Source organism: Squalius cephalus (assembly GCF_949319135.1).
Source record: "Squalius cephalus genome assembly, chromosome: 2".
NCBI lineage: Eukaryota > Metazoa > Chordata > Actinopteri > Cypriniformes > Leuciscidae > Squalius > Squalius cephalus.
This window is the reverse complement of record NC_137123.1, coordinates 62,503,156-62,530,622: the sequence shown is the minus strand read 5'-3', so window position 1 is coordinate 62,530,622 and position 27,467 is coordinate 62,503,156. Positions and strand designations below refer to the sequence as shown.

The 27,467-nt window shown below is 37.6% G+C and overlaps 2 protein-coding genes across 11 annotated transcripts; one reads left to right on the top strand and one right to left on the bottom strand.

Moving 5' to 3' along the window:
• On the top strand, nucleotides 1–17,957 carry sonb (SON DNA and RNA binding protein b). Of its 6 annotated transcripts, none has more exons than XR_013818926.1 (15): nucleotides 1–138; nucleotides 991–1,073; nucleotides 1,153–1,324; nucleotides 2,109–3,658; nucleotides 5,172–5,560; nucleotides 5,641–5,769; nucleotides 7,468–7,716; nucleotides 7,808–7,918; nucleotides 10,051–10,167; nucleotides 11,302–11,387; nucleotides 13,260–13,347; nucleotides 14,416–14,563; nucleotides 14,654–14,719; nucleotides 16,200–16,315; nucleotides 17,376–17,956. XR_013818926.1 is itself a non-coding variant. In XM_079848236.1 (13 exons), exons 1-13 carry the CDS (start codon nucleotides 56–58, stop codon nucleotides 17,532–17,534), a joined length of 3,372 nt encoding a protein of 1,123 aa, XP_079704362.1. In that variant the 5' UTR covers nucleotides 1–55; the 3' UTR covers nucleotides 17,535–17,957. The 6 variants fall into 6 exon arrangements, 3 of the variants coding, with proteins under 3 accessions (XP_079704362.1, XP_079704363.1, XP_079704364.1); XR_013818927.1 differs by having other exon boundaries at nucleotides 11,299–11,387; XR_013818925.1 differs by lacking the exon at nucleotides 11,302–11,387.
• LOC307145280 (uncharacterized protein) lies at nucleotides 17,580–26,957 on the bottom strand. Of its 5 annotated transcripts, none has more exons than XM_079848279.1 (8): nucleotides 26,886–26,957; nucleotides 26,649–26,740; nucleotides 24,445–24,505; nucleotides 24,041–24,364; nucleotides 23,041–23,388; nucleotides 20,889–21,206; nucleotides 20,710–20,745; nucleotides 17,580–18,953 (listed from the first exon to the last, which is right to left on the bottom strand). In XM_079848279.1, exons 3-8 carry the CDS (start codon nucleotides 24,488–24,490, stop codon nucleotides 18,823–18,825), a joined length of 1,203 nt encoding a protein of 400 aa, XP_079704405.1. In that variant the 5' UTR covers nucleotides 24,491–24,505; nucleotides 26,649–26,740; nucleotides 26,886–26,957; the 3' UTR covers nucleotides 17,580–18,822. The 5 variants fall into 5 exon arrangements, with proteins under 5 accessions (XP_079704405.1, XP_079704409.1, XP_079704407.1 ...); XM_079848283.1 differs by having other exon boundaries at nucleotides 17,580–18,966; nucleotides 23,041–23,385; XM_079848281.1 differs by lacking the exon at nucleotides 26,886–26,957 and having other exon boundaries at nucleotides 23,041–23,385; nucleotides 26,653–26,805.
• Nucleotides 26,958–27,467: the final 510 nt, after the last annotated feature.

The window sequence follows — 27,467 nt, the reverse complement described above, 5'->3', positions numbered from 1 at the left end:
AGCAGTTGATGCGGCATTCTGGGATACTGGCGGACTCAACAACGCTTCTACTGTGATGGCGACCAATATCGAGCAGATTTTCAGGGATTTTGTAATGAATAAGATTAAAGAAATCGAGGATGAAACTCAAGAAATCAGGTAAAATGTTCGATCTTTTACTCGTGACTTAAAGTATAGCGTGTTTCATTAAGAACGCGTGGATTTTTTTTTAGCCGACTAGCTCAACATTAGCTGTTATGATCACTGTACACAAACTCCACTGAGATAGTGCTTAAACATTTAATGATGGTGTTGAAACTGAACTGTGTATTTTCGCGTCAACTCTCACGGTTTGTTGCCTTCTGTATTAGCTACATAATGAGGATCATGTTGAAATAGCGTTGAAATTATAAGTTATTCCAGTGTAACGTTACATGAGAGAATACCGCTGTATTAACATAAGACGTTTTGTGTAACGTTATCTAATGTTGTAAATGTTGTCGTGAGGTAACGTTAAACCTTTACAATAAATGTTACCATGGTTAGCTTTCACCATAATTGTTTCATATAAATGTGTGACACACTTTAAAATGCTAACACTTGTATCATAATTGTTGATTCAGTGGTAACCCAATTGCTGGGTAGTTGCCAATCACTGACAGAATTGTTATGCAATACAATGTTTTTGTATCTGAAACACAAAAACTTCATTTTTGACAGATTCTTTATCATGAAGCTGCTTTGAAACAATTTGTAAAGCGCTATATAAATACTAATATGACTGGATTTGTCTTAGTTCTATGGTCTGGACACAGGAGTTACAGCATTTTCTTTGTATTCTTGAGAGTAAAAGATTGCTTCTGTTATTAATAATTCTGTTTAATTGTACATGATAGGAATTTCACTCAATAAAGCAACAAAGACAACGGACTTCATCTACATCTGCATCATGTTTTAAATGCGTAATAAAATGTTTTTTTATTTTTTTTTATTTTATTTTTTTTCATTCAGTGTTACAGATGAGCCACAGTCTGAACCTGTGACGGAGATGAGAGAAGATGGACTAAAGGAGGAACAAATGAACACACCAACAGGTTAGTTGTCAATACCGTCTATGTTTTTGCATTTTATGACATATATTCTGTCACTAATCAGTCTTTGCTTTCACTGCAGATAAAGTCGCACATACTGACCTCCAAGATAACCATCCTAAAGAGGACACCAGCACTAAACACAGGAAAAGTAAAAAGCACAAAAAACACAAAAGCAAAAAGAAGAGAAAGAAACGCAAAGAAGGAAAAGACAGCAGCTCAGAGACTGAGTCCGACAAAGAGACACAAGAAAGGTGAGACACTTACAAAAGACAACGAATGTTAATTAGTCACCCTTGTGTTTATAGTAGTTGTATAGTTACAAAATGTGACGAGATCTGTTTGTTTGCTTCATGTTTAGTGATTGATTTCAGAGTAGTATCTTTCTTCTTAACATTTGATCATTTATTCCATTGAATCATGCACCAGTCTAATGGTTTTATAAACTTTACGGCTGTTCAAATTAATCTCCTTAGTATGGAAGCTTGTTTCCGCCACTGAATAATAAATAAATTATAATAATTGCGACTTTTTATCTTACAATTCTGACTTTTTTTCTCACAATTGCGAGATATGAAGTCAGAATTGTGAGATATAAAGTCGCAATTCTGAGATATAAAGTCAGAATTGCATGATATAAAGTCAGAATTGCATGATATAAAGTCGCAATTGCATGTTATAAAGTCAGAATTGTGAGATATAAGCTATTCTGAGGTAAAAAAAAAAAAAATCCGTCTATTTTTCCTTAGAATTGGACATTATATGTCACAATTGTGAGAAAAGATGTCAGAATTGCAAGATATAAACTTGCAATTATGTGTTATAAAGTCAGAATTGTGTGATATAAAGTCGCAATTGCGAGAAAAAAAAGTCAGAATTGCGAGATGTAAACGTGCAATTGTGAGATAAAAAGTCGCAATTATCTTTTAAAATGTTTTATTTTGTGGCGGAAACAGGCTTCTATACCATAGGTTCAATTATAACTTTGATTCAACTTTGTGTTTTTTATTTTTTCCTATGTTTGTTTGTTGTCCAAAGTGGAAAGAAAAAGAAGAGAAAGAAGAAGAAAAAAAGCAAAGATGCAGACAAAGTAAAGAGGTCTCGCTCAAAGTCTGAAAGCTCTTCAGCATCTGGTTCTGAATCTGAGTCTGAATCAAAACTTAATGAAAATACGAAGTCCTCGTCCGCAGGTAAGATTTCAAAGTCTGAGCTCAAGGACACATCTGGTGTTTTGCCTGACATTATTCCCAAGATAGAGAACTCTGTCCACAAAAGCACTGAAAACGAAAGGCCCAAAGATAAGAAAAGAAGTTCCAGCAGAAGATCTAAAAGTAAGGAGACTTCTAGAGGATCGAGATCACCCAGATGGAAATCAGGACACAGATCAAGATCCCGGTCTTCGAAACGACAACGGCGATCAAAGTCAACCTCCCGCTCCAGAAATAGCTCCAAAAAGACTCATAAACACAGAGAGAGAAGTAGATCAAGGTCAAAGAGACGCAACAATCGGTCCAGGTCTCATTCAGTCAGAAGAGGCAAACATTCAAGATCCAGGTCGCGCTCCAGGCGCACTAGATCCAGGTCTGTTGTGATCTCGAGGAAGAGCAGAAAGTCTACGTCAAAATCTAGGTCACGAAGTAGATGCCGTTCCAAGAGTAGGTCTCAAAGTAGAACGAAACCTTCTAAATCAAGGTCCGTTTCTAGATCAAGGTCTGATCTGAAAGATGAACTGCAGAAAACTGAATCGATTAAGAGTGATGCAGATCCGGCAGTGGACAGTAGTTGTGCAGTGGAAATGCAGAAAAATGTGTCTCAAAACACAACAGAGAATGGAAAAAGTCCAACAATGGCTGTGAACTCGTTTGACGTTGCGTCGATCAGCTCGAGTTCTGGTTTCAACACATTCGGCGTCACTGGATCTTGGCGACCAGTTCCTTTCTTGGCAGAGACATCTGTGACCAAGTCTTCCCAAAAGTGCATTACACCTGAGGTGCCTTTGGAAGTGACCAATGTATCTGAAGAACCGTCAACCGTTACGCCAAAAGATTCAGAGTGCGCTGCCAACCCTGAGAAAGAAACCAACGCAAATCCAGTAACCGCCGTGGAGACTTCGATCGAGAGGAACTCAACCTCGCCATCCGAGTCTCCCAGTCAAGAAACGTCCTCGAGATCCAAAGTAGCTGCGCGATCCAGATCAAAGTCGTCCTCGAGAAAGAGAAAATCAAAGTCTCGATCGCCCTCGGCAAAAAAATCGCACAAGTCCAGAACGAGGAGCAAACGTTCGAAGTCGAGGTCGCCCAAAAAGAGAAAGTCGAGATCTCGTTCACAAGGCCGTAGGAGGAAATCTCGAACTCCGGACAGAAGCAGGCGATCTAAATCAAGAAAGAGGTCTCGCTCGCATTCGAGGAGGAGATCCCGATCCGGCTCACGCTGGAGGAGAGGAGGCTTCGGGAGCCGATCGCTAAATCAGCGGGACAGATGGAAGCGAGAACCCAGTCGTTCCCCGGTCCTCATTCTCCGCAAGAAGAGCTCGACTTCCAGACCTCGACGGAGCACCAGCAAAACGCCTCCACGTCTTACAGAACTTGGTATGAAGAAACTTCTAAATTCGGTCAAAATTTTGGGGAATAATTAATATTTATTTAATGTCTTTGAAAGAGGGATCTTACACCGTGTCCTAACTACACGCGATAAAAGGTTTTCCATGTTAATCAGAGTGTTTGTCCTATCCAGTCGCGACACACGACGATTCTATTTTAGAAACGGTTTCTATTTTTCTGCGACGTCGCGCTGGAACAACAAACACAAAGTGTTGCAATGATAATCTCAGGTGCTGTTTATGTGCTTTATTTAATGTTAAAAGCGTGTCATGTGACTCTGAATATCATTTAGTGCTCCAGCTTTGTAGCTGTAAAAGCAACAATGGATAATTCACCTCAGATCTTCAAATTAAACAAATGGAAACAAGAACATTCAAACTGTGAACAAAGAAGTGTATTCTTTGACAAAGATTGTTTTAGTAACTCAGCCTATGTGTTTTTAATAATGTTTAAATGGTGTAATATTTGTGAATTTGATTTTGTAGCTACTTATCCATTTTCTTGCGAGTGCCGTTAGGATCACTCTCTGGTGCCGCGAGACTCCGCCCACACGCTGTTCTTATTGGCTGACTCCGCCCACACGTTGTTCTGATTGGCTGTGGGTTTTGATTGATTTTTACGCATCTCGCAGTCGTGTCTAGTCTAGTGTGTGGACAGACACATTATTTGTCACTGGAATCTTATCACATCGCGTCTGGTTAGGACACGGTGTTATGCTCACCAATTCTGTACGTGTTTGATATATATGATGAAAACTGTCAGTAAAGATGATGTTACAAAACATATCTATTTCAAATAAAAGCTGTTCTTTTAAACATAAAAGAATCCTGAAAAAAATGTATCATGGTTTCCATTTATATTAATTGAACATTATTAATAATTGATAATAACGTAGCGCACACCAAATCAGCGTATTGATGTCTAAAGGATCATGTAATGATGCTGAAAATTCAGCTTTAATCACAGGAATAAATTACAGTATACTATATATTCACATTGAAAACAGTGTTTCAAATTGTAATAATTTTTCACTGTATTTTGATCAAATAAATGCATCCTTGGTGAGCATAAGAGACCTCTTTCAAAAACATTAAAATATTGTAATTATTCTAAACTCTTGACCAGTATTGTAAATTGCATTTGTCGGTAACAGTGTCATTGTTACATATGTTACATGTAGTTACTATAGTAATAACTATAAATTATGCATAATTACATGCAACTAACCCTCAACCAAACCCTAATCCTAATACTAACCCTATAGTAAGTGCATGTAGTTACTTAATATTACTCTGTATTTAAATGTCTAATTACACTGTAACAACGACACCTTAAAATAAAGTGTAACCCATGCATAATTACATGCAACTAACCCTAATCCTACCCTATCCCTATAGTAAGTACATAATTATTATTACTCCGTACTTAAATATATAATTACACTGTAACAATAAATTGTAAGCCATTTGTCTTCTCTTACTGTTGTTTTTCCTATTCCCAGATAAGGAGCAGTTGCTGGAAATAGCTAAGGCTAACGCTGCCGCTATGTGTGCCAAGGCAGGCGTGCCGATCCCGGACAGTCTCAGGCCCAGAGCTATTCTCCAGCTACCCATGTCATCCTCAAATTCCACATCCTTGTCCTTAAGTGTGCCAGTAATGTCAAACATGACTATGAACGCTGCTATGGCTAGCATGACTGCCGCCACCATGACCGCTGCTTTGTCTAGCATGGGTGCCTTGGCTTCATTCACACAAAATTCATTCGCCCCATTACCCACAATCGTCAACAAGCCACCGTCTTCAGCCACACCTAATCTTGCCAGTATTGAAGAAGCCAAAAAGAAAGTGACAAAGCAGGCGAACACCTTCAGCATTAAAGAGCTCACCGAGGTAAGGGTTGTTGTGCATGTGCTTGCAGGTTTGGTGTTTCTTGGTCTGCGTTGAGTCCAACAGTTTATTTAATCCTTCAGAGATGCAAAAAGATCGCCGAGAGTAAGGAAGAGATGGCCATCGCAAAACCACACGTGTCAGACGATGAAGAGGATGAGAAGTTTGGAGCTTCGCTGAAGGAGAATAAGGGCATTGCGTTCAGTCTCGGTGTAAGTCTGTCACTTTTATCTGGACAATATCTTTATTCTAGAGCTGCTGTAAAGCCAAAACAATCTCTGTTACTTTAATTTCCTATTATCACTGTAAATCTGCTTTGAAACAATCTATATTGTTAAAAGCGCTATATAAATGAAGATGACTTGACTTGTTACTTTTGTTCATACTTGAGGTTAGCGTTTTTTTTAATTCATTAACTCATATTATTACCAGCAGCATTATGTGCCAGCAGCCATATCACCCTGTAGCCCAAGACTGGTTGCCCACTGAAGCTAAGCAGGGCTGAGCCTGGTTAGTACCTGGATGGGAGACCTCCTGAGAAAAACCAGGTTGCTGCTGGAAGAGGTGTTAGTGAGGCCAGCAGGGGGCGCTCACCCTGTGGTCTGTGTGGGTCCTAACGCCCCAGTGTAGTGATGGGGTCACTATACTGCCAAAAGAGCACCGTCCTTCGGATGAGACGTTAAACCGAGGTCCTGACTCTCTGGTCATTAAAAATCCCAGGATGTCCTTCGAAAAAGAGTAGGGGTGTAACCCCGGCATCCTGGCCAAATTTGCCCCTTGGCCTCTGTCCATCATGGCCTCCTAATCATCCCCATATACTGATTGGCTTCATCACTGTCTCCTCTCCACCAGTAAGCTGGTGTGTGGTGGGCGTTCTGGCGCAATATGGCTGCCGTCGCATCATCCAAGTGGAGCTGCACATTGGTGGTGGTTGAGGGATTCCCCCTTCTATGTAAAGCGCTTTGAGGTCTCAGAAAAAGTGCTATATAAATGTAACGAATAATTATTACACATGGCGCGAGCGCAACTGGCATTTAAATGGAATGGGAGATGAGACTCGAACGTAAATACGTTAATGAACGTAAATCCCAAAACACACCCATTACTCATTAAGAGAATAGAGACAACCCTTTTAGACCATGCGCCGGGAGCACCGACCATTTTTCCCGTCGTTAAACTAGCAAAAGTGGATTTGGACACGCCCTAAGTGCACTTGCGCCCTGCGCTTTAGACCATGCGCTTAGATCGTTAAAATAGGGCCCTGTACCTATACCTTGAATTATGAGGCTTGTTGAGATGGGCTTTTATTTTTCCTTCTCGGTTTATTGGTATTGTTTGATATTGGATATTTAAAATGCTTGTTGTTTTACATTTATATTATCTTTGCAGTCACCTAACACTCACCTTAATTAATTTAATAACACTAAATGCAATCGATTAAAAAAAATGCATTTAATGCATTGTATAAAATTTTAATATTAGCCATTAAACATGAATTATACCTCAATTATGCATGTTGAGGTAGGCTTTAATTTTTTTACGATTGATTTTAAAATGTATAAGTATAGTTTGATAATGGATATTTAATTTAGCATTTTTTTACATTTAAATGACCTCCATAAAAACACAAATAATTTGATAAAACTGTTAAATGTAATCTTTAGCGATTCCCAAAACAAAAGTTACTTTTTCATCATGCATGTTATAACGCTTGACATTATGATAAACATTGATTTTTTTTTTTTTTTGTGTGTTTTATTTTTTGTTTATCAAGACCAGAAATTTTATATCAGCCATTTATCAGTTTTTTTGCCCATACTATGAAATTAATGTCTTATCGCTTTAGGCAGGATTTTAATATCACCGTCTTCTTCTCTACTTCACAGTAACAGTGTTCTCTTCTCTTTCAGATCACCTCAGTAAAGCCAGGCGTCCGAACCGAAGCGGCCTTTGCTAAGGAGTTCCCGGTGTCCTCCGGCTCCCAGCATAGGAAGAAAGAGGCTGATGGTGCTTATGGGGAATGGGTGCCAGTCGAAAAGAAAACAGAAAAGCCTCCTGCGTCTGTTCCTGCGTCTGTTTCTGCTTCTGTTTCTGCTTCTTCTGAGACTAAGGAAGCCAGCAAGGAAAATGATAGTGTCTTTCCTGAAGCACCTTCTCAAGTCAGTGTTCAACTTCTGAAATCCATCAAATTGATCTCATATAAGCCTCATCCTCAGCTAGTCTCTATAACCTCTTGTCTTTCGTTTCTAGCCCGTGGACATCACGTTAGCCGTCAGTGAGAGAGCGGTCGCGCAGAAGAGGCTGGCGGAAAACCCTTTCGACATCAATGCCATGTGTATGCTCAACCGGGCTCAGGAGCAAGTACGTTTTGAGTTTGAGAGTCTACATGGTCCATAAATCACAGAAAGTGTCTTGTATGTTTTGGCTAATTTGTTCTTACTTTCAGCTACTAGTTTAAGTGTAGCAGTGCTGTTACTGTTAACTAAAACTATTTAAATGTGCCTTTGCAACTAAACAAGTTCAAGTACTAAAATGACTGAAACTAAAATAATAGATAAAAGCAAGAAATGCAAAAAGTGCAAAAGTACATTCAGTATTTCAGGATTACCGGAGCTCTTTGGGTGTAGAGATTCTGATTTGTATACTTAATTGGATTTATGATATTTTGACTTGTGGATTTTGATACATATATTCCAATTTATTTATTTATGATAATGTATTTGTATTTGTTGTTGTTGTTTTTAAATATATTTTGCTTTGTTTAGTCATGTTTTTGGTGAGATATATTTTCTTTGTAATATTTGAACTTTCTCTCTTATGTTTGTCCTGTGCCGCATGACCAGGTGATTGTCGTGTGATTAATTGATTTCTGTTTGAAAGAACTCTGATTGTGTGTGTCACTCACACACTGATGAAAACTCATTAGCCGACTCGTTGGTGTGCCGTTGCTCGTCACCTGTTTTTAAAATACCTAAGCCATGAATGAATAAAGGCTTTTTATATTTTTCTAAAAACAATTTACTCGAGTGCCTTGGATTGTTTTTTTATGAACTAAAATAATTGAATCAAAAATCAAAAATCTCAACAAAATTGCTAAAACTTGAACTAAAATTAAAATGAAAACAGAAAATATAATATTACAGTAGTGGGCAAAAGTGATGTTCGGACTAAACTTTTTAAAGACTCTACAAGTTTGATTAAACAATATATATATATATATATATATATATATATATATATATATATATATATTAAATATAAATATTTTAAATATAAATATTTTAAATATGAAGTTAATCAAAAACACTAATCTTGGTTATGGTATTTATCTGATAAAATTATTTGGCCAAAGAGGCAAGCTACAGGTTTTATTTTACTGTGCAAAAAAAAGAAAAATGCATAGAAAATCAAAAAGCTGACAGGAAAAAGCAAACACTGATTACAGCATAAGTTAGTAATTAATCATTAATATTTGGTTGGTTCTCTCTTGTTTTTGCATGTGTTCATAATTTCTTTGTATGACAGTCTGGACAAAAATGATGTTGCACACAATTTGGGATGTTTCGTTACGTTATTATCACAAATAAAACAATCGACTGCAAGCACAACTACGTAATATGCTTACAAAATCTTTCACACATTTATGAAGACGTCAACTTAAAATTTGTTTAAAACCCGTTTTTGGTAAATAAAATATAAATATTAGATGATAACCTTAAGTGAAAATTGGAAATGTGCCTTTGCAACTAAATAAGCTGAAGTTGAAATACCAAATTTACTGAAACTAGATAAAAATAACTTGAAGCTACTTTTATATAAATAAAATAAATAAATAAATAAAAACAAATGACGAAAGCACAACAAAAAAAATGGCTTTGTGTTTTTTACAAAAATACACCTTGCATTAATATATAGTGATTTTTTTGTCACAAATATCAGTTATTTGAACATATAACCAACAATTTCTTTAAAATAAACACTTTCTTGTGGGGAAAACAAAGGAATTAATTGACATGCTTTTAAACATGCTTTTTAAATGGCACATGAGTTTCGGTAACAAGACTGAGAAAACATGCGTCCATCTTCTGCTTAGAAACCTTGTAAAAAATTAAATAAAGTTGCCTGAGATTGACCAATACACATTTTGAATAGATAAATATTTGAGTATTAGATTCAGTGTTGAAATAAAATAAAAAATTGTTTAATTTTGAAGAGTTACAACAAGCAAATGTCACCCATTCGGTGGAATGGCCCTTATATTCTTTTGGTTTATCTACTAATACATTTAAAAATTACAAATGCAGTGTAAATTCAGGGATCGGTTACGGTATCGGTATTGGTGAGTAACAAAAATGAAGGTATCGGACTCATTCTGCAAAAAGTGGTATTGGGACATCCCTAAGCTCTAATACATTCGGTATTAGCCTAGGTTTGAGACTTTATTTCCATGCATCATGATTGTATTGCTGACGTCTGGTAATGAACTTTCGCAGGTTGATGCATGGGCCCAGTCCAACACGATCCCCGGCCTCTTCACAGGCTCCACAGGCGCTCAAGTGCTCTCATCTGACGAGCTCTCGAACAGCGGCCCACAAGCCTGGATTAAGAAGGTAAAGCCCTGAGTCAACGCCACCACTCTTACAATGATTCTGGACATATATTGTGCTTGATGGTTTGTGTTTTGCATCATATATGTGTGTGTTAAATTCCCAAGAATCATGAAAGACGGTGTATTGCAGTCAGATGCTTAGTTTATATTTTACACTGTTCTGACATACGCTCACATTGCACATGAAGGGTAAAATAGATCCTGAAATCCTCTCAAAACTCAAAATACCCATCATCCTCTTTTATAAAGCATATAAGAATTGTCATCTGTGATTACTTTGCCAATTGGTGTACCCAGCTGAGTTGTTAATCCGAGCGCTAGTCCAGTCACTCGCACAATGATAGTTCACACCGGCCGCTTTTTAATTAATAAGTATTGATCTTTGAGCTTAGCATGACGTCAATGTATCCTGGGAAACGATCTTGCCAAAAGACAGCTCAGAGCTGTGTGTTTACTGACGTCAGCTGAATGAAAGACAAAGAGCATCTTTTCTTTTCAAGGGGACCTATTATGCCCTTTTTCAATGTCTTGATTTTGTTTTTTCATGCTTGAATGTTCAAAAAAAATAAAATGTTCACACATTCTCCATTGTTGCGGCTCCTCTCTTCCCAGTCTGTCAGTAACGCTCTGTTTACTTCCTGTCTCTATGAAGCCCCTCCTTCTGAAAAGCACACTGTGCTCTGATTGGTCGGCTGGAGCAGTGTGTCGTGATTGGTCGATTGCTTCGAGCGTGTTTGGGAAATGTCCCGCCCCTTTCCATAACTGCCATTTTAACACACAACTAACTAACTCAACCAGGCCCCGCCCCTTTATTCTGCGCATTAATTATTATAATGAGGAATATTGTGATGTTTTCGCTCCCGAAAGAAACTCAAGACTACAATGGAGGCGTTTCAGGGAGTTCAGAAACACTGACACTCATATAGAGAATGATCAAACAGCAACATTACACACTAAACACAGATGATAAAAGCATAATAGGTCCTCTTTAAGTGCAAATATCTGACTTGATCTCAACCCTTTGAGGGAAACGAGGCTCTCTTGGTTAAACGCCCCCAGCGCAGAAGCAGTCGGACGGGTACACCACTTGTGCAGGGCATGCAGATGTTTTATATGTGAAATTCTGTCGTAGCAGATGCATTGATGGATGGGCAGCACGCCTCACTTTACTCCTCTAGAAAGTGTCTTTTGAGAGAGGGGAGGAAAGGAAGATGATGTGAAGTAAGTCTCTCCGCCCCTCCTCTGAATGACATGCAAACTTCCAGTGAATAGAGAAATATGCATCAGGATCCGACTCTCAAATCTGATTGGATGAGCCACATGCCGAAAATGGCTAATTTATGCATACGATTCTGTATAATAACAACCTCCAGTTAGATTAATAAACTACAGTAGGCAACATTTAAAGTGGATCAAAACTTTTCATCAAAGTTATACATGAATTTTGAACTTGTAAAGAACTTGTTTCGATCCACTTCATATGTTGAATACAGTATATTTATCTACACTACTGTTCAGAAATGTGGGGTTGGTAAGATCTGTCTCATATTCACCAAGGCTGCATTTATTTGATCAAAAATACAGTAAAATTGTGTAATATTCCCGCAGTTTAAAATAGACGTTTTCTATGTGATTATGTTTGTAACGTGTAATTTAAATCATGTGATCTGAATTCTCAGCATCATTACTTCCACATGATCCTTCAGAAAGCATTCTGATATGCTGATTTGCTGTTCAAATAACATTTCTGATTATATTATCAATGTATTATTATATAAATATTTTTGTGGCACATTTTATTTCAGGATCCTGATAGAAAGTCAAAAAGTACAGCATTAATTTGAAATGTAACACCATAAATGTACTTCACTGTAACTTTTGCTCAGTTTAATGCATCCTTGCTGAATAAAAGTATGAATTTCCTTCAAAAAAAAGAAATCTTACTGACATCAAATTTTGAACATTAGTGTAAATATTCAGTGAATATTGGTGTCTTTAATCATATTGATGTTCCTGTCACTTTATTAAAGCAATAAATCTTTTGAAGTCGTATGTTACAGTTACTCTAAGAGGTTTTAGGCACTTTTAAAACCCCTTGGTCTTATTATTAGTATTAGTATTAATATTAAATTTACACAACACAAGCCTTTCAACTAAAACTGTGTACATGTGTTTGTAATGAGTCTCGTTTTAGCTGAGAAGGCTTTGGATGCTGACTGATGTGCAATACAAACCTTTACATTTAAGACATGATAATCTAAAGTTTTTATTTAGACTAAGCTAATTAAATGCTTTTAAAACACCACAGTCTCTGTACAGAGAGATCATGGAATTCACACAACCAAAATACGGCTCATTCATTCAGGGCAGTGTTACCAAAATGGCCAACTTTGCCTAGATACGACTCGATATACAGTCAAACCAAAAAATTATTCAGATATCATTTTTGATATTTTTTTTACTAGTGTGTGCATGACTCTATAGTTCATTTATGTAAGTGAGGAGAGCAAAATAAAGTAAAATGTGACATATTATACCCAATAATTCTTCATACAGTGACTAACAGTAACATTTGTGACCAAAAATGATTATTGCTAATGCTCTTTTTACACAAAATGAAGTATTGCTTGGTGATTGGTTGAGCTAAACTGGTATTATCTAATTGTGTAGTTAAATTTAACAGCTGACAGATATTCAACATAATTCATTTGTGAGACAGTCTAATATCAACAATATTTTACCACCATTTTCGAAACTGTCGCGAATAAACAGTGATAAAGTGATAAAATGTCTGAATAAATTTTGGTTTGACTGTATAAACCCCGTGCGATATGTTTGGAGCTCACTCTTTACATAAGAGCGTGATTCAAATGATATCGAAGGTCGAAAGAAACCTGATTTTATTTATTTTTTTAGTCTAAAATGCCACAGAGGAAGCGTCACAAGGGTCAATGTTTGGGATTTGGCATTGATTTGCCAGCGGGTACGAGGCTCTCAAGCTCATTGGTTGGGTTGGGACACGGATGGACGAGGGGTGGGGGCTCACAGTTTGACCTGTGAACTCTCACCCCTCTGTATGGACACTTGTTGCAGGGTCAGTCCTTGTAGCTGCCTCTTTGCCATGGTCAGAGTCAGGCCCGTTGTGTTCACGTCAGATGCTCGGCCGATGATGGGGGCCTAGGTACGTACGTCCTCCAGCACCCTTCCTTCTATTCATGTGGATTTGTGTGTGAACTGATGCTTTTCTGCCATGTGCTCCTGTTTGTTTCCACTGAACCGACTCAAAGCCTGAGTTCTGTTCAGGACAGGGATTGATGCTTCGCCTGTTGAAGGCTTGCACAGTAAATTAAGTTATGTGTTACTTAAGATATACACTACTGGTCAAAAGGTTTGGATTTATTAAGATCTTATGCGCACCATGGATGCATTTACTTGGTCAAACAAAACTCATATTGTAAAATTATTATGATGTAAAACAGCTGTTTTTTATGTGAATATATAGTAGTGTCATGTGATCAAAGCTGAATGTTCAGCATCATTACTCCAGTCTTCAGTGTCACATGATCCTTCAGAAATCACTCTAATATGATGATTTGATGCTCAAGAAACATTTGTGATTATTATGTTGAAAACGGTTTCATATTTTTGTGGAAACGGTGATATTTTTAGGATTCTTTGTTTAAAAGAAAGTTAAACAGCATTTATTTGAAATCAAATCTTTTGTAACATTTTGATGCGCAAACTTTTGGAAGTTTTTCCGCAAAACTGTTTTCAACATTGATGATAATCATAAATGTTTCATCATATTAGAGTGATTTCTGAAGGATCATGTGACACTGAAGACTGGAGTAATGATGCTGAAAATTCAGCTTTGATCACAGGAATAAATTAGTTTACTATATATATATATTCACATAGAAAAAAGCAGTTTTAAATTGAAATAATTTTTATTTCAATCAAATTTGATCAAATAAATGCAGCCCTGGTGATGTTTATATGTATATTTATACTTGTTTAGTCTGCTGCAGGTGAGAAATAAAGGACTTTACATTTAAACAATTTATCTATTATTATAACGACTTGAAGTGTTAAAATAGAAATTGACAAGGCTGTTATATCTAAGTGTTCACAGCTCCGGTTGAAGTCATGTGACGTGCCTCCTGAACGAGCGAATCTCTCACTACTGGCCGTTTCTCTCCGTTTGCCTCTCTTTCTTTCTCTCTGTCTGAATCTGTCCCGTTGCATTCAGGACCAGTTCCTGCGGGCGGCGCCGGTCTCGGGCGGGATGGGCGAGTTATTGATGAGGAAGATGGGATGGCGTTCAGGGGAGGGTTTGGGGAAGCACAGGGAAGGCACAGTGGAGCCCATCATTATCGACTTCAAAACGGACCGCAAGGGTGAGGGAAACGACCCGTGAGGAAACAGATCGGGTGATGATGTCATCACTGAGGTCATAGTCGTGACGTCATGTGCTTCTGTTCACTCAGGGCTTGTAGCAGAAGGAGAGAAAACACAGAAATCTGGCAACATTGTGGTGATGAAGGATCTTCTAGGTGAGTGACATGATTTACCCTACATGGTTTACGTTTCACAAGATGTAAAATAAGTCTCTGATGTCCCCAGAGTGTGTGTGTGAAGTTTTAGCTCAAAATACCCCACAGATATTTTTATATAGCATGTTAAAATCGTCACTTTTTGAGGGTGAGCAAAAACGCACCGTTTTGAGTCTGTTCCTTTAAATGCAAATGAGCTGCTGCTCCCGGCACAGGGGGCGGAGCTTCAAGAGCTTGTGTGAAATTACTCCGGTTTGAACATTAAAGGCTAAAAGTTTTTTAAATTTTCAGTGTGTGTGTGTGTGTGTGTGAGGTAATCGGAGCTGCTAACACACACACACACATGCACTGAAAATTTCAGTAACTTTTAGCCTTTTATGTTCAAACCGGAGTCAGACAATGATGGAGAGACTCAAGAAGAAGTGACAACATGTAGAAGCAACAGGACATTTCTGAATGGTTAGTTGATGAGTTTATGAAGCTGATGTGTAGTTATCTTCTAGTCATTGATTAGCATATTCTGTCCTGATAATCTATAAATTGTGTTCAGGGGGCGGGGTTTATGTAAATTCTAGGGTTGGTGATGTCACTAACCCGGGAGGAATGTGGTGTAGTCTCTACCAGCCGTTTGTTGTAGTCCTTAAAAAGCAATTTCTGTAAAAGCAAATATCTCCCTTTGCTCTGAACTTTGAGCGTTGTAACTTTGCAGATGTTGTTTATGCTCAAACAGCAACATTACACACTAACTAAAGTTAGAAAAGTCAAATCATAATCAACCACCCCTTTAAATATACAATATACTCTTATCATATTTGATAGGCTTCTGTCGCATGCCTTCTGTCGTCTGATAGTTCATACTTGTTTATCAAGCAAGTCTTTTAGTGTAATTCTACAAGTGTCCTCGTGTCTTTAAATCTGCACTGATTTATATCAAGTAAACACACAAGAATAACTTTGATATTGATATTAATGTTTCAAGATGAACACTTACTGAACTGAAGCTACAAAACATGCGTATCAAATATGATCTTCAGGCTTTTGAGGAAGGTTTATTTGTTCATCTCTCAATCATTGTATTGCATTGCATAATATGTTTTAAAATTCATCAAACTAAGCATTTAAATATCATCTTACTAAGACATAACATTGGCAGATACTGATATTTATATGCTTTTTATGTTAGTATCTGCTATACTGTTATCAAGACCTAATGAATTTACATTACAAGCATCAGAATTTCATCTCACTTTTTGTCCATATAAATATCAGCATCTGCACCAAATGCCAAAAATTTCATCCATATTTTCCCTGTATCATATTATATGAACCATGAAAGCCTGATGTATCAAAAATATGATGCTCAACATAAAACACGTACATTTTCTGACTAGCATTTCAAAAGCCAGGCTTTTACAAGTCAGAGATTGGTTGATAAAATGTGCAACCCGACCCCAGATGTAAAATCTCTGTGGTTTATTAGGGAAGCATCCGGTGTCTGCTCTGATGGAGATGTGCAATAAGAAGAAGTGGCCACAGCCTGAGTTCGTGATGGTGCACCACAGCGGACCCGACCACCGCAAGAACTTCCTCTTCAAGGTCAGTGCTTCCTTTAACCACGGCAACTTTCTCAAATATGATGTTAAAAAAATATGTAAAACCCACTAAAAATAAAACCAGTATTTTCCAACGGATTGTGAATTTAGACATCACCGTATTATAAATAAAATAAGAGTTGTGTCCCAAATGATGCACTTATGCACTATGTAGTGCAGGGTAGGGTGGTCCTTATTTTTAAAGTCTCCAATTGTCATGCTCTTAACCCTTCAAATTGTTCCTTTATATAAGAAAATACAGCATGCCAATTTTTATGGCAGTAACATAATAATTACTGGTAGCTCAATAGCTTTAAACTTTCTGAGATTTTGATGATTTTCGTAAAAACAGATCATTTGATTTGGTATTGTACCTGGCTAGTAAAATTCCAAAACAATCTCCATAAAAGCATCTAATGCACCATATATTCCTAAATATGTATTTTAGATACATATCTCAGTTTACTTATTGTAGAAACTAAATCCAAATTAATCCATGACCTGGTTTAGCAGATTTACCTTTCCGGGTGGAATCAATACATATTTCTATTGATGATCACCTTGGTTATTGTTTGGGTTTAGAGCACATTTTTTGGTTTCAAAAATTACATTACATTCCTTGAAATTGATCCAGACACTGGCTGCTGAGCATCAGAAATGAGGGATTGATGAAAACTTTGTGCTTTTTTGAGATTGTTGTCGTCGTTGTCATGTCAGTGTTGCTCTGATTTCAATAAAATGTAGTTCATTTGCAGCAACTTTTAATATTACTTGCATATCACAATAACACCGCACAGCTTAACATAGGCAATCTTCCACATGATTGAGCTACCTCTAAATATCATTTTTTTTTGTCAACATTTTTGCATATTTCTAATTTTGAAGTTAAAAGGAACAGTTTAAAAGGTTAAGACACTAACATTTTGCAAAAAAAAAAAAAAAAGGACTTGATAAGGACCACCCTAGTGTGCACGTGTGATGCTGAAGTTGTGCAATGTTAATCATGCGGCGCCCGAGTGCATTTAAGGTCATCAGGAGTTCATCAGGTGTTTCTGTGCCGTCAGGTGGTGGTGAACGGGAGTGATTATCAGCCTCAGACTGCCAGTCCCAACAAGAAACACGCCAAGGCGATGGCGGCCACAGTGGCTCTTCAGGCGATGGGAGAAGTGGCCGGAGACGGGGTTCACACCGGACCCGTGTTCACAGCCGCCACCAACATGTGACGCCACATCGCCTGCATTTCATTTCACATGCCGTCCGTTAGAGCAATATCATCTCGGACGGCACTATCTGTGTTTCGCATTTTTGTAATTTTGTACGTTTCTTCAGCCACATCCCCCTGTGACGGCCTTTGCACGCCAATGAAATGAGGAGCATGTTCACGGGTAATCATGAGTACATAGTTCACCAAGTTTGAGGTTTTGTAATAATGCGTTTGACCATTGTTTTAGACTGTTTCTGTTAAGTCTGCTCTAATGCATGCTTAAAAACTATTTTATCTTCATAAACAAGGTTTTTTGTCTTTGCTTTAAATTTTTTACCAGCCCCAGTCCATTGCATCTTCTTCTTGTGGAAGGCTTGTGTTCTGTTGCTGCCGTAGAACATGTTTTTTTGTGACGCAACGGAATAAACAGAAAATCTTGTCACTGGAAAATAATGCTCTTTATTGTGTCCGGGCAGTTTCACATCATTGCTGTATTTGTTAAGAGATTATCAATGTGGACATTTGCTTCAAGAAGGTTGAGTTTCTACATACAAAATATGCATAAAACTCTCAAATTCAGCATTAGAAACACATCAACATGCAAACTGCAATCAAACCAAAAAAGAAAAACTGCATGTGCATGAGTTTACATTTTTACAACATTATGCACTGCGGATCTCATCTGGACCTGAGTATGATTTATAATGTCAGGATGCGTTCAACAAATGTACTGTTCGATTTATTTTGTGACAAAAAAGGAGAAACGTGAGATCTGCAAAACAGTGATGAATCAGGCACATTACAACAACATCGCATTAGTAGATCTACAGTCTTTGATAATACTTGTGCCATATTTTGCTTCATGCTTTAAAAGATGGTTTTCAAAAATTAGAAATACTTAGAACGTACAAAAAAAAATGTAGCACCATTTTAAGATAAATAAATGAATAGCACCATACTCAAAATATTCACAGATCAAAGTACCACCCTTTATATTGTATTTAAAACAAATTAGTTTTAACAAACTTTTTATTTTTATTTTATTTTTTTCAGAGAAAATGTGGGTTTAGTTATTAAAACCCTAAAAAATATCAGCGCACATTCTGGATACAAGAAAAAATAAAACATTAAAAAACTCAGGCGAACCTTTATATATATTATATAAGTATTAAATAGTCTTGAGTCCTGTGAGTGAACAGTTCTGCTCCACAAATAAGACAAGGTATATAAAAAAAATACATCATATTTTGTTGAACCAACTTTTCACATCTCACAAAATTGCAATGGAACGTTAATCCCTTCATAACTCAGATTCTTCCGAACACCAGTAATAATCCCAGAACGACTGCGGTCACGAGCAGAACTCCAGTGATGAGTCCAATGCGGATCCAGGGAATCTTCTCATCCGAGGGGAACTCTCCGAGAGGATCACGCTGACCTGAGAGGAACATCTCGCATTAAACATTAGGGGTGTTTCAATATATGTGACCCTGGACCACAAAACCAGTCACATGGGTAAATTTTTTTAAAATTTAGATTTATACATCATATGAAAGTTGAATAAACAAGTTTTCCATTGATGTATGGATTGTTATGATAGGACAATATTTGGTCGAGAAACAACTATTGTAAATCTGGAATCTAAAGATGCAAAAAAATCTAAACATTGAGAAAATCTCCTTTAAAGTTGTTCATTTATGTTGGCGATTGTGCTGCATTCACTCACAAAAATACATGTTTTATATATTTACGGTAGAAAATTTACAAAATATCTTCATGGAACATGATCTTTACTTCATATCCTAATGATTTTTGGCATAAAAGAAAAATGGACAATTTTGACCCATACAATGTATTGCCACAAATAAACCCGTGCGATCCTCGTGTCACAATATATCGCAATACAAAAATGCAACAATATGTATCGTGGATAGTGACAATATTTATTGTGCATAATTCACCCAAAATAAAAATAAAAAATCAGGTTTACATAATTTTAGTGTCAGTACTTCATTAAACTGCTATATATAATTTTGAATATAATATATTTGTGGGCCTGATAATGCCAAATGTCTGATGTTACCAGTAAAAAGTGGCCGACATTATTTTAAATATATATAATATCTAGTCAGTGAAAGAGTGCAAGCATTCGCATATGTGTGTGTTGGCACACTGATGTTCATTCGTCTAAAATAATTCTGTATTTTCAGCTTCAGGATGATGAATATTGTTATTCTGTCATTTACACACACAATGAAATACCAAATTTAGCATTTTAATCAACAGTTCATTATTTGTTAGGCTTTTATCATGTGTCTTGGAGTATCGCAATAATATCGTATCGTGAGTTCAGTTTCGTGATGTGTATTGAATCGTGACATGAATCGTTACACGCCTATTAAACATGCATCACAGAGAAGTCTTCACCTGAAGCCGTTATAATGTTCTGCATCAGGTGTGTGTATCAGCTCAGCTGTTCTTTACTTTTAGAGGGTTTGTAGCCTTTGATTGTTGAAATAATTTTGATGTTGATGTATGAAAACATACTGAACCTTTCAGAGCTAAAAACTTCCTCTTCAGTCCAAAAAGAGCATTTATTTATTGAGGATAAATACCGTATGATCATAATCACACATACATTACATGATGACAAAATGTTCATTTTCTTGGACTTTCTTACAATAGTTCTATGTTTGGAACTGATTAAAATGTAATTTTAACCTTTTAATATATATATATATTACAAAATGTGATATTCAAATATTTATAAAAGTATTTAATATAGTATTATATAATATATATATATATATATATATATATAATGATACTATATTATATTAAATAACTTTATAATTATTAAATATTTGAATATTATATTATATTATATTATATATTACTTGACTATTATATTAAATACTTCAGCAAAACTTGACCTGCTGCGTTGGCAAAATAAATGAAAATAAAATAAGTTTGAGTGGAGGTACTAATACTACTAAATAATAATAATATATAATATAATATATAAATAATGTAATTATATTTAAGAGAGTGAATTTCAATGGTCTGTTCTTCACACAAAACTATCATTTGTCTTCAGACTTAAAATATAGCGCACAGGCTGTATGGACTACATTATAAATATAATGTATAAGAATTATCAGCTTTGCATGCTTAAGAAAATGTTCAATACTCACCAGAAACGGTGCCCGCCTCAGGGACGGCTGACACATCTGTCATCAGGAGAAACGGTGTTGGAGGAGAGAAACACAGATTGAAACAGGGTCAGTATAAATCAAGACACTGAATCACCAACAACATTATATGAAGAGAATCAGTCATTGATAAAACATGTATTGACTGTCAGTAGCAGTACCTTCAGCTCTCTCAGTATGTGTGTGTGTTGGTGCTGTGCTGCTCGCTTCAGTTTGAGCTCTCTCAGTATGTGTGTGTGTAGGTGCTGCGCTGCTCGCTATAGTTTGAACTCTCTCATCATATGTGTGTGTTGGCACACTGATGTTCATTTCAGTCTGAGCACTCGTAGCATGTGTGTGTGTTGGTGTCGTGCGGCCCGCTTCAGTCTGAGCACTCGCAACAGCCGTCCAAGCTGGCACACTTGTGTGAGTGTGTGTGTGAGAGGTCGAGCTGGCACTGGAGAACGTGTCCATGAGGTCTGTCATCCCTGAAGACGTAGCTGAGGAGAGAGAGAGAGAGAGAGAGAGAGAGAGAGAGAGAGAGAGAGAGAGAGAGAGAGAGAGAGAGAGAGAGAGAGAGAGAGAGAGAGAGGGGGGGGGGGGGGGACGGTTAACTCTCTAGAGAGACCTGCTTTATTAATTAATTTATTAAGATACAACATTTTTTAGCCCTACTGCTGATTGGCTCACTCTGTCTCCTCCCCATTATGAGTGGACACGCCCCTACTGCTGATTGCCTCACTCTGTCTCCTCCCCATTATGAGTGGACACGCCCCTACTGCTGATTGGCTCACTCTGTCTCTTCCCAATCATGAGTGGACACGCCCCTACTGCTGATTGGCTCACTGTCTCCTCCCAAAAAAGAATGAGTGGACACGCCCCTACTGCTGATTGGCTCACTCTGTCTCCTCCCCATCATGAGTGGACACTCTGTCTCCTCCCCATCATGAGTAGACACACCCCTACTGTTGATTGGCTCACTCTGTCTCCTCCCCATCATGAGTGGACACACCCCTACTGTTGATTGGCTCACTCTGTCTCCTCCCCATCATGAGTGGACACGCCCCTACTGCTGATTGGCTCACCCGGTCTCCTCCCCATCATGAGTAGACACGCCCCTACTGTTGATTGGCTCACTCTGTCTCCTCCCCCATCATGAGTGGACACACCCCTACTGTTGATTGGCTCACTCTGTCTCCTCCCCCATCATGAGTGGACACACCCCTACTGTTGATTGGCTCACTCTGTCTCCTCCCCATCATGAGTGGACACGCCCCTACTGCTGATTGGCTCACTCTGTCTCCTCCCCATCATGAATGGACACACCCCTACTGCTGATTGGCTCACTCTGTCTCCTCCCCATCATGAATGGACACACCCCTACTGCTGATTGGCTCACTCTGTCTCCTCCCCATCATGAGTGAACACACCCCTACTGCTGATTGGCTCACTGTCTCCTCCCCATCATGAGTGAACACACCCCTACTGCTGATTGGCTCACTCTGTCTCCTCCCCATCATGAGTGAACACACCCCTACTGCTGATTGGCTCACTCTGTCTCCTCCCCATCATGAGTGAACACACCCCTATTGCTGATTGGCTCACTATGTCTCCTCCCCATCATGAGTGAACACGCCCCTACTGCTGATTGGCTCACTCTGTCTCCTCCCCATCATGAGTGGACACGCCCCTACTGCTGATTGGCTCACTCTGTCTCCCCATCATGAGTGAACACACCCCTACTGCTGATTGGCTCACTCTGTCTCCTCCCCATCATGAGTGAACACACCCCTACTGCTGATTGGCTCACTCTGTCTCCTCCCCATCATGAGTGAACACACCCCTACTGCTGATTGGCTCACTCTGTCTCCTCCCCATCATGAGTAAACACACCCCTACTGCTGATTGGCTCACTCTGTCTCCTCCCCATCATGAGTGAACACACCCCTACTGCTGATTGGCTCACTCTGTCTCCTCCCCATCATGAGTAAACACACCCCTACTGCTGATTGGCTCACTCTGTCTCCTCCCCATCATGAGTGAACACGCCCCTACTGCTGATTGGCTCACTATGTCTCCTCCCCATCATGAGTGAACACGCCCCTACTGCTGATTGGCTCACTCTGTCTCCTCCCCATCATGAGTGAACACGCCCCTACTTCTGATTGGCTCACTCTGTCTCCTCCCCATCATGAGTGAACACACCCCTACTGCTGATTGGCTCACTCTGTCTCCTCCCCATCATGAGTGAACACGCCCCTACTGCTGATTGGATAACTCTGTCTCCTCCCCATCATGAGTGTGTACTCTGTTCTCAGTTAAACACACACGTACCCCAAACAGTGAGCGTTTGCCTCTCCGGGAATCCGCTCCGCGGCTCCTCGTAATCGACGCCCTTGTAACGGCACTCATAAACGCCCTGGTCGAAAACACTCACCGACCGAATGGTCAGTGAGAAGACGCCGCGAGAGATATTGTGTTTGGGTGGTAATGCCATGATGTTGTAATCAATACTGACGTCCATCTTTCCAGAGCTCAACCGCAGAATCTCTTTGTCATCTTTCAGCCACTGGATGTAGATGTCTTCCCATGGTTTATATTTAGGGATATTCCCGAAGCACTCCAGAGTGACATCCTCGCCCTCATTAGCTTCCACATGATCAGGGAACAACTCTGGTTCTGCTGAAATACGAGAGAGATTTTAACTTGTGTTGATGCTCATCATATGGCATTTATGAACTGGTACTTTGTGCCTGAGGTGGGAAAATATGATTAAATATGAAAGTTTAATTTTCTCAGGCACCTGAGATGGTTTTCTATCTAGTGTACTAATCAAGTGGCAACCTTCCTGTCTCTCTTTTGAATCCAACACGTAAGAAATTGCAATTCATCGACTGGCCACTAGAGACAGGCTCCAAAAGAGAGTCAATCCCATGTTAAAATGCCCAACTTTACAGTGGAAAAAAAAAATGTGTTTACAGCCTGGTACAAAAAATAGTTTTGGTCTATATAGTTAATTTTGACTTGTGAGGGGGGTGATCTTTTTTTAATAACTAATCCGTTTAAATGATATTAAGCCTTAAAGTTCTGCATAATTAAGGGCGTGGCCACTTGAGTGACAGGTGGACGTCACCTCAGCTAATCTGCATCGCTGCACATTTTCGGTTATCCGGTGTGGTGAAGAGAGGAGTCCCTGATCTAAAGCTGTTCTCGCGATAACTTCTTGTAGCTAACATTAGCTGTTTTAACGTTATGTGGTAGTGGTTAAAAATGGAGAAGCCAAATTGGCCGGTGAGTGAAAAAGTAAATTTAAAACCCAGTCTCGGTTACTTACGCAACACCTGCAGTAACACAGAGCAAACGGGTCTGGTTTCCTTCCAGAGACATTCGTATATATCTTCATCGTTCAGCATCACGTCAGTCAGAACCAGGGAAAAGTCCTCGGACTCGGCGGGATCCCTGAGGAAACTGACCCGCCCCTCAAACGCCCTCCCGACCCTGATGATGTCATCGCGAACCGAGAGGACGTCTTTTCCCATCGCCTCCCAGTGAACCCACAGCTCTTCCACTGGGAATCCAGAACCATTGCAGGGCAAGATCACGCTTTTCCCGAGGGTCGCCCGGACCTCCGACGTCTGCAGGTACAAACCTAGACAGACTGGATGAGGACGTGCCATGAGAAATTAATGCAATTTTAATATCAGACTCTTCTAAACACAGAAGAGATTAATCACTTACCACTGAGGGCTACAGTAAAGATGAGCGCAGTGCCAAGAAGATTCATGGCCTCTTAGAAAACCTGGTAAATAATAATGATATAAAAAAAAGATGATATAACCTATTATCTCCTCAAAATGTGCATTCCATTTTGCAATTACTTTTTTTTTTTTTTACATCATAAAATAAATAATTTACAATTATATATATATATATATATATATATATATATATATATATATATATATATATATATATATATATATATATATATATATATATATATATATATATATATATATATATATTATCCACATTACAATAAAATTCATAGTGAAAATATGCATAAATATTAAAATAACATCACAATGGTTTTAATGGCCCTAAAAATGCTCATATATGCTTGTATATATATATATATATATATATATATATATATATATATATATATATATATATATATATACACACACACACATATATACACACATATACATATACACATACATACATACATATATATATTTATATATAAATATACACATATATATACACACACACATACACACACACATACATATACATATATACACACAGACAAAAACAGTTTGTTTTTATGACCCTGTGAGTTTAAACCATTGAAATATAAGGAAAATATTTTATGTGTTGTAAATATTTTAAATATGAGGGAAGAACAAACACTTGGTTTAGGCAGTAATCTGACAAAACTATTTGGCAAAAAGGCAAACTACAGCTACAAGTTTTATTTTAATGGGCAAAAAAATGCATAGAAAATCAAAAAGCTGACAGGAAACAGTAAACATTAATCATAATCAGTTATTAATATTCTGTTGGTTCTCTCTTGTGTTTGTGTGTTCATAATTTATTCGTATGACATTCTGGCCCAAAAAAATTATGCCGGCACAATTTGGCATGTTTCATTGAGTTATCCCAAATATCAATATATCATGCATTTAAAACTTATGCTTCCAAATGATATTAATAATCTTTGGTATTGTCGGGCACGTGGCGGACAGAGCGACGCCCACAGAAACAGCTCAAGCTGTATTTAATAGTGCTGACGTGCGTCACATGATCCTGTAACCCGATCCACATTACACACTCGGGGGTTCACAAGCTTACCAGTTATGAACTAAATCTACTTTTTTTTTTAAATCACAAATTATGACACTTATATTCTGAATTTAATTATTAGACAATACAGCAATATATCAGTTTATCACTAAAGCACATGTACATCATTATTGCAACAAAAAGCAATGGGACACTGATTTAGCTATTAGTTATTTAAATCTTTGAGCAATTTTGTTTTGCTTTATTATTAGCATTTGCTTTGTAAAATATTTTTATTTAGCATGAATTTATTTTTTATTTTGGTTTTAGTCATTTTAGTACTTCAACTTTTTTTTAAAGAAATTTTATTTCAACATTTCTAATTTTCTACATTTACGTTCGAGTTAAAAATAGCACTGTAAGACACTAGTTATGTAACTTTAGTTATGGAAACAGCCTTTTCTCTGTTGATTTAACTCGTATTTCCTAAAATAGAAAGAGAACTGATCAATGTTAGATTAACATCATGTTTAATAACAAGGAAAACAGATTAAGACATTAAAAGTTCGGTTACACTTTATTTTAAGGTGTCATTGTTACAGTGTAATTATATATTTAAATACTGAGTAATATTAAGCTTACTATAGAGTTAGGGTTAGGATTAGGGTTTGGTTGAGGGTTAATTGCATGCAATTATGCATTTACTCTTATTACTATGGTAAGTACATGTAACATGTAACAAGGGCACTGTAAAATAAATTATGACACTTATATTCTGAATTTAATTATTAGACAATACAGCAATATATTAGCTTATCACTAAAGCACATGTAAATCGTTATTGCAACAAAAAGCAATGGGACACTGATTTAGCTATAATTAATCAATTTACTCTTATTACTATGGTAAGTACATGTAACATGTGTAACAAGGACACTGTAAAATGAAGTGTGTAATACACATTGCACTATTTACACAATATCATACACACATATTTTCCTCATTACACCTTTAATTTCTCCTTGCAACTTCTTTTGAGTCAATTCATAGCTTCACGCTTTATTGTTGAGAAATAACATCAACATAGTTTCTGGAATATGATGTTATTTCCCGCTGAAAGCATCACTGAGACGTCGAGGACATGAACGTACTCACGAGTGTCCAGTTCTTCAGAGATTCTGATCATCAGAGCGGCTTCATTCACAGTTTGTCCGGTCTTCAGCTCAGGGTCGAGTCACACATGCTGAACAGAGAGAACATGAATCCAGTGTATCTGAACATGATGCACGCACACACACACACACACACACTCGCTGCTGAGGTGACGGGTGTTAAAATACGACCTGACGCATCCTCACAGTTACATTACACTGCAGAAACCGCATTACCTGAACAATATCACATGTGCATGCGTTTAAAGACTCATTTCTGCTGCTTCTGTCTGAGAACTTTTAATGTGTAAGCCGAGTGTGTGTGTAACGTTAGTGTGTGTGTGAATTTCTTGGCTTGACTGCAAGTATTTTTACACTTCTGGCAGAAACTCAAGCTCTGTTTTTAGACTAGCAAGACCTCGCCACACAATTCGTCGACTCGCACACAGAACAATAACACAAAGACCAAGTTAACTTAAACACTTAATCTAAACTAGTAATTGATAAAAAAAAAAAAAAAAAAAAGAAAGTATCTTCCCAGTGGATATGAATGCGTTTAAAGGGTAAATCTCATAAAAAAGTGGCCAGGTCACATTTCACTTGCAAGAATAATAATAATAATATTTTATTCAAATCTAAAAAAAATATACTTTACAATATACATATATTTTTACATTTAAAATTAGGGAGGAAATGTGCCTAAATATTAAAATAACATCACAGTAATTAACGTCTTATTGGCCCTAAAATGTGAAACACATACATATATATATATATTACTGTGTGTGTGTGCATATATATAATTTATATATAAAATAA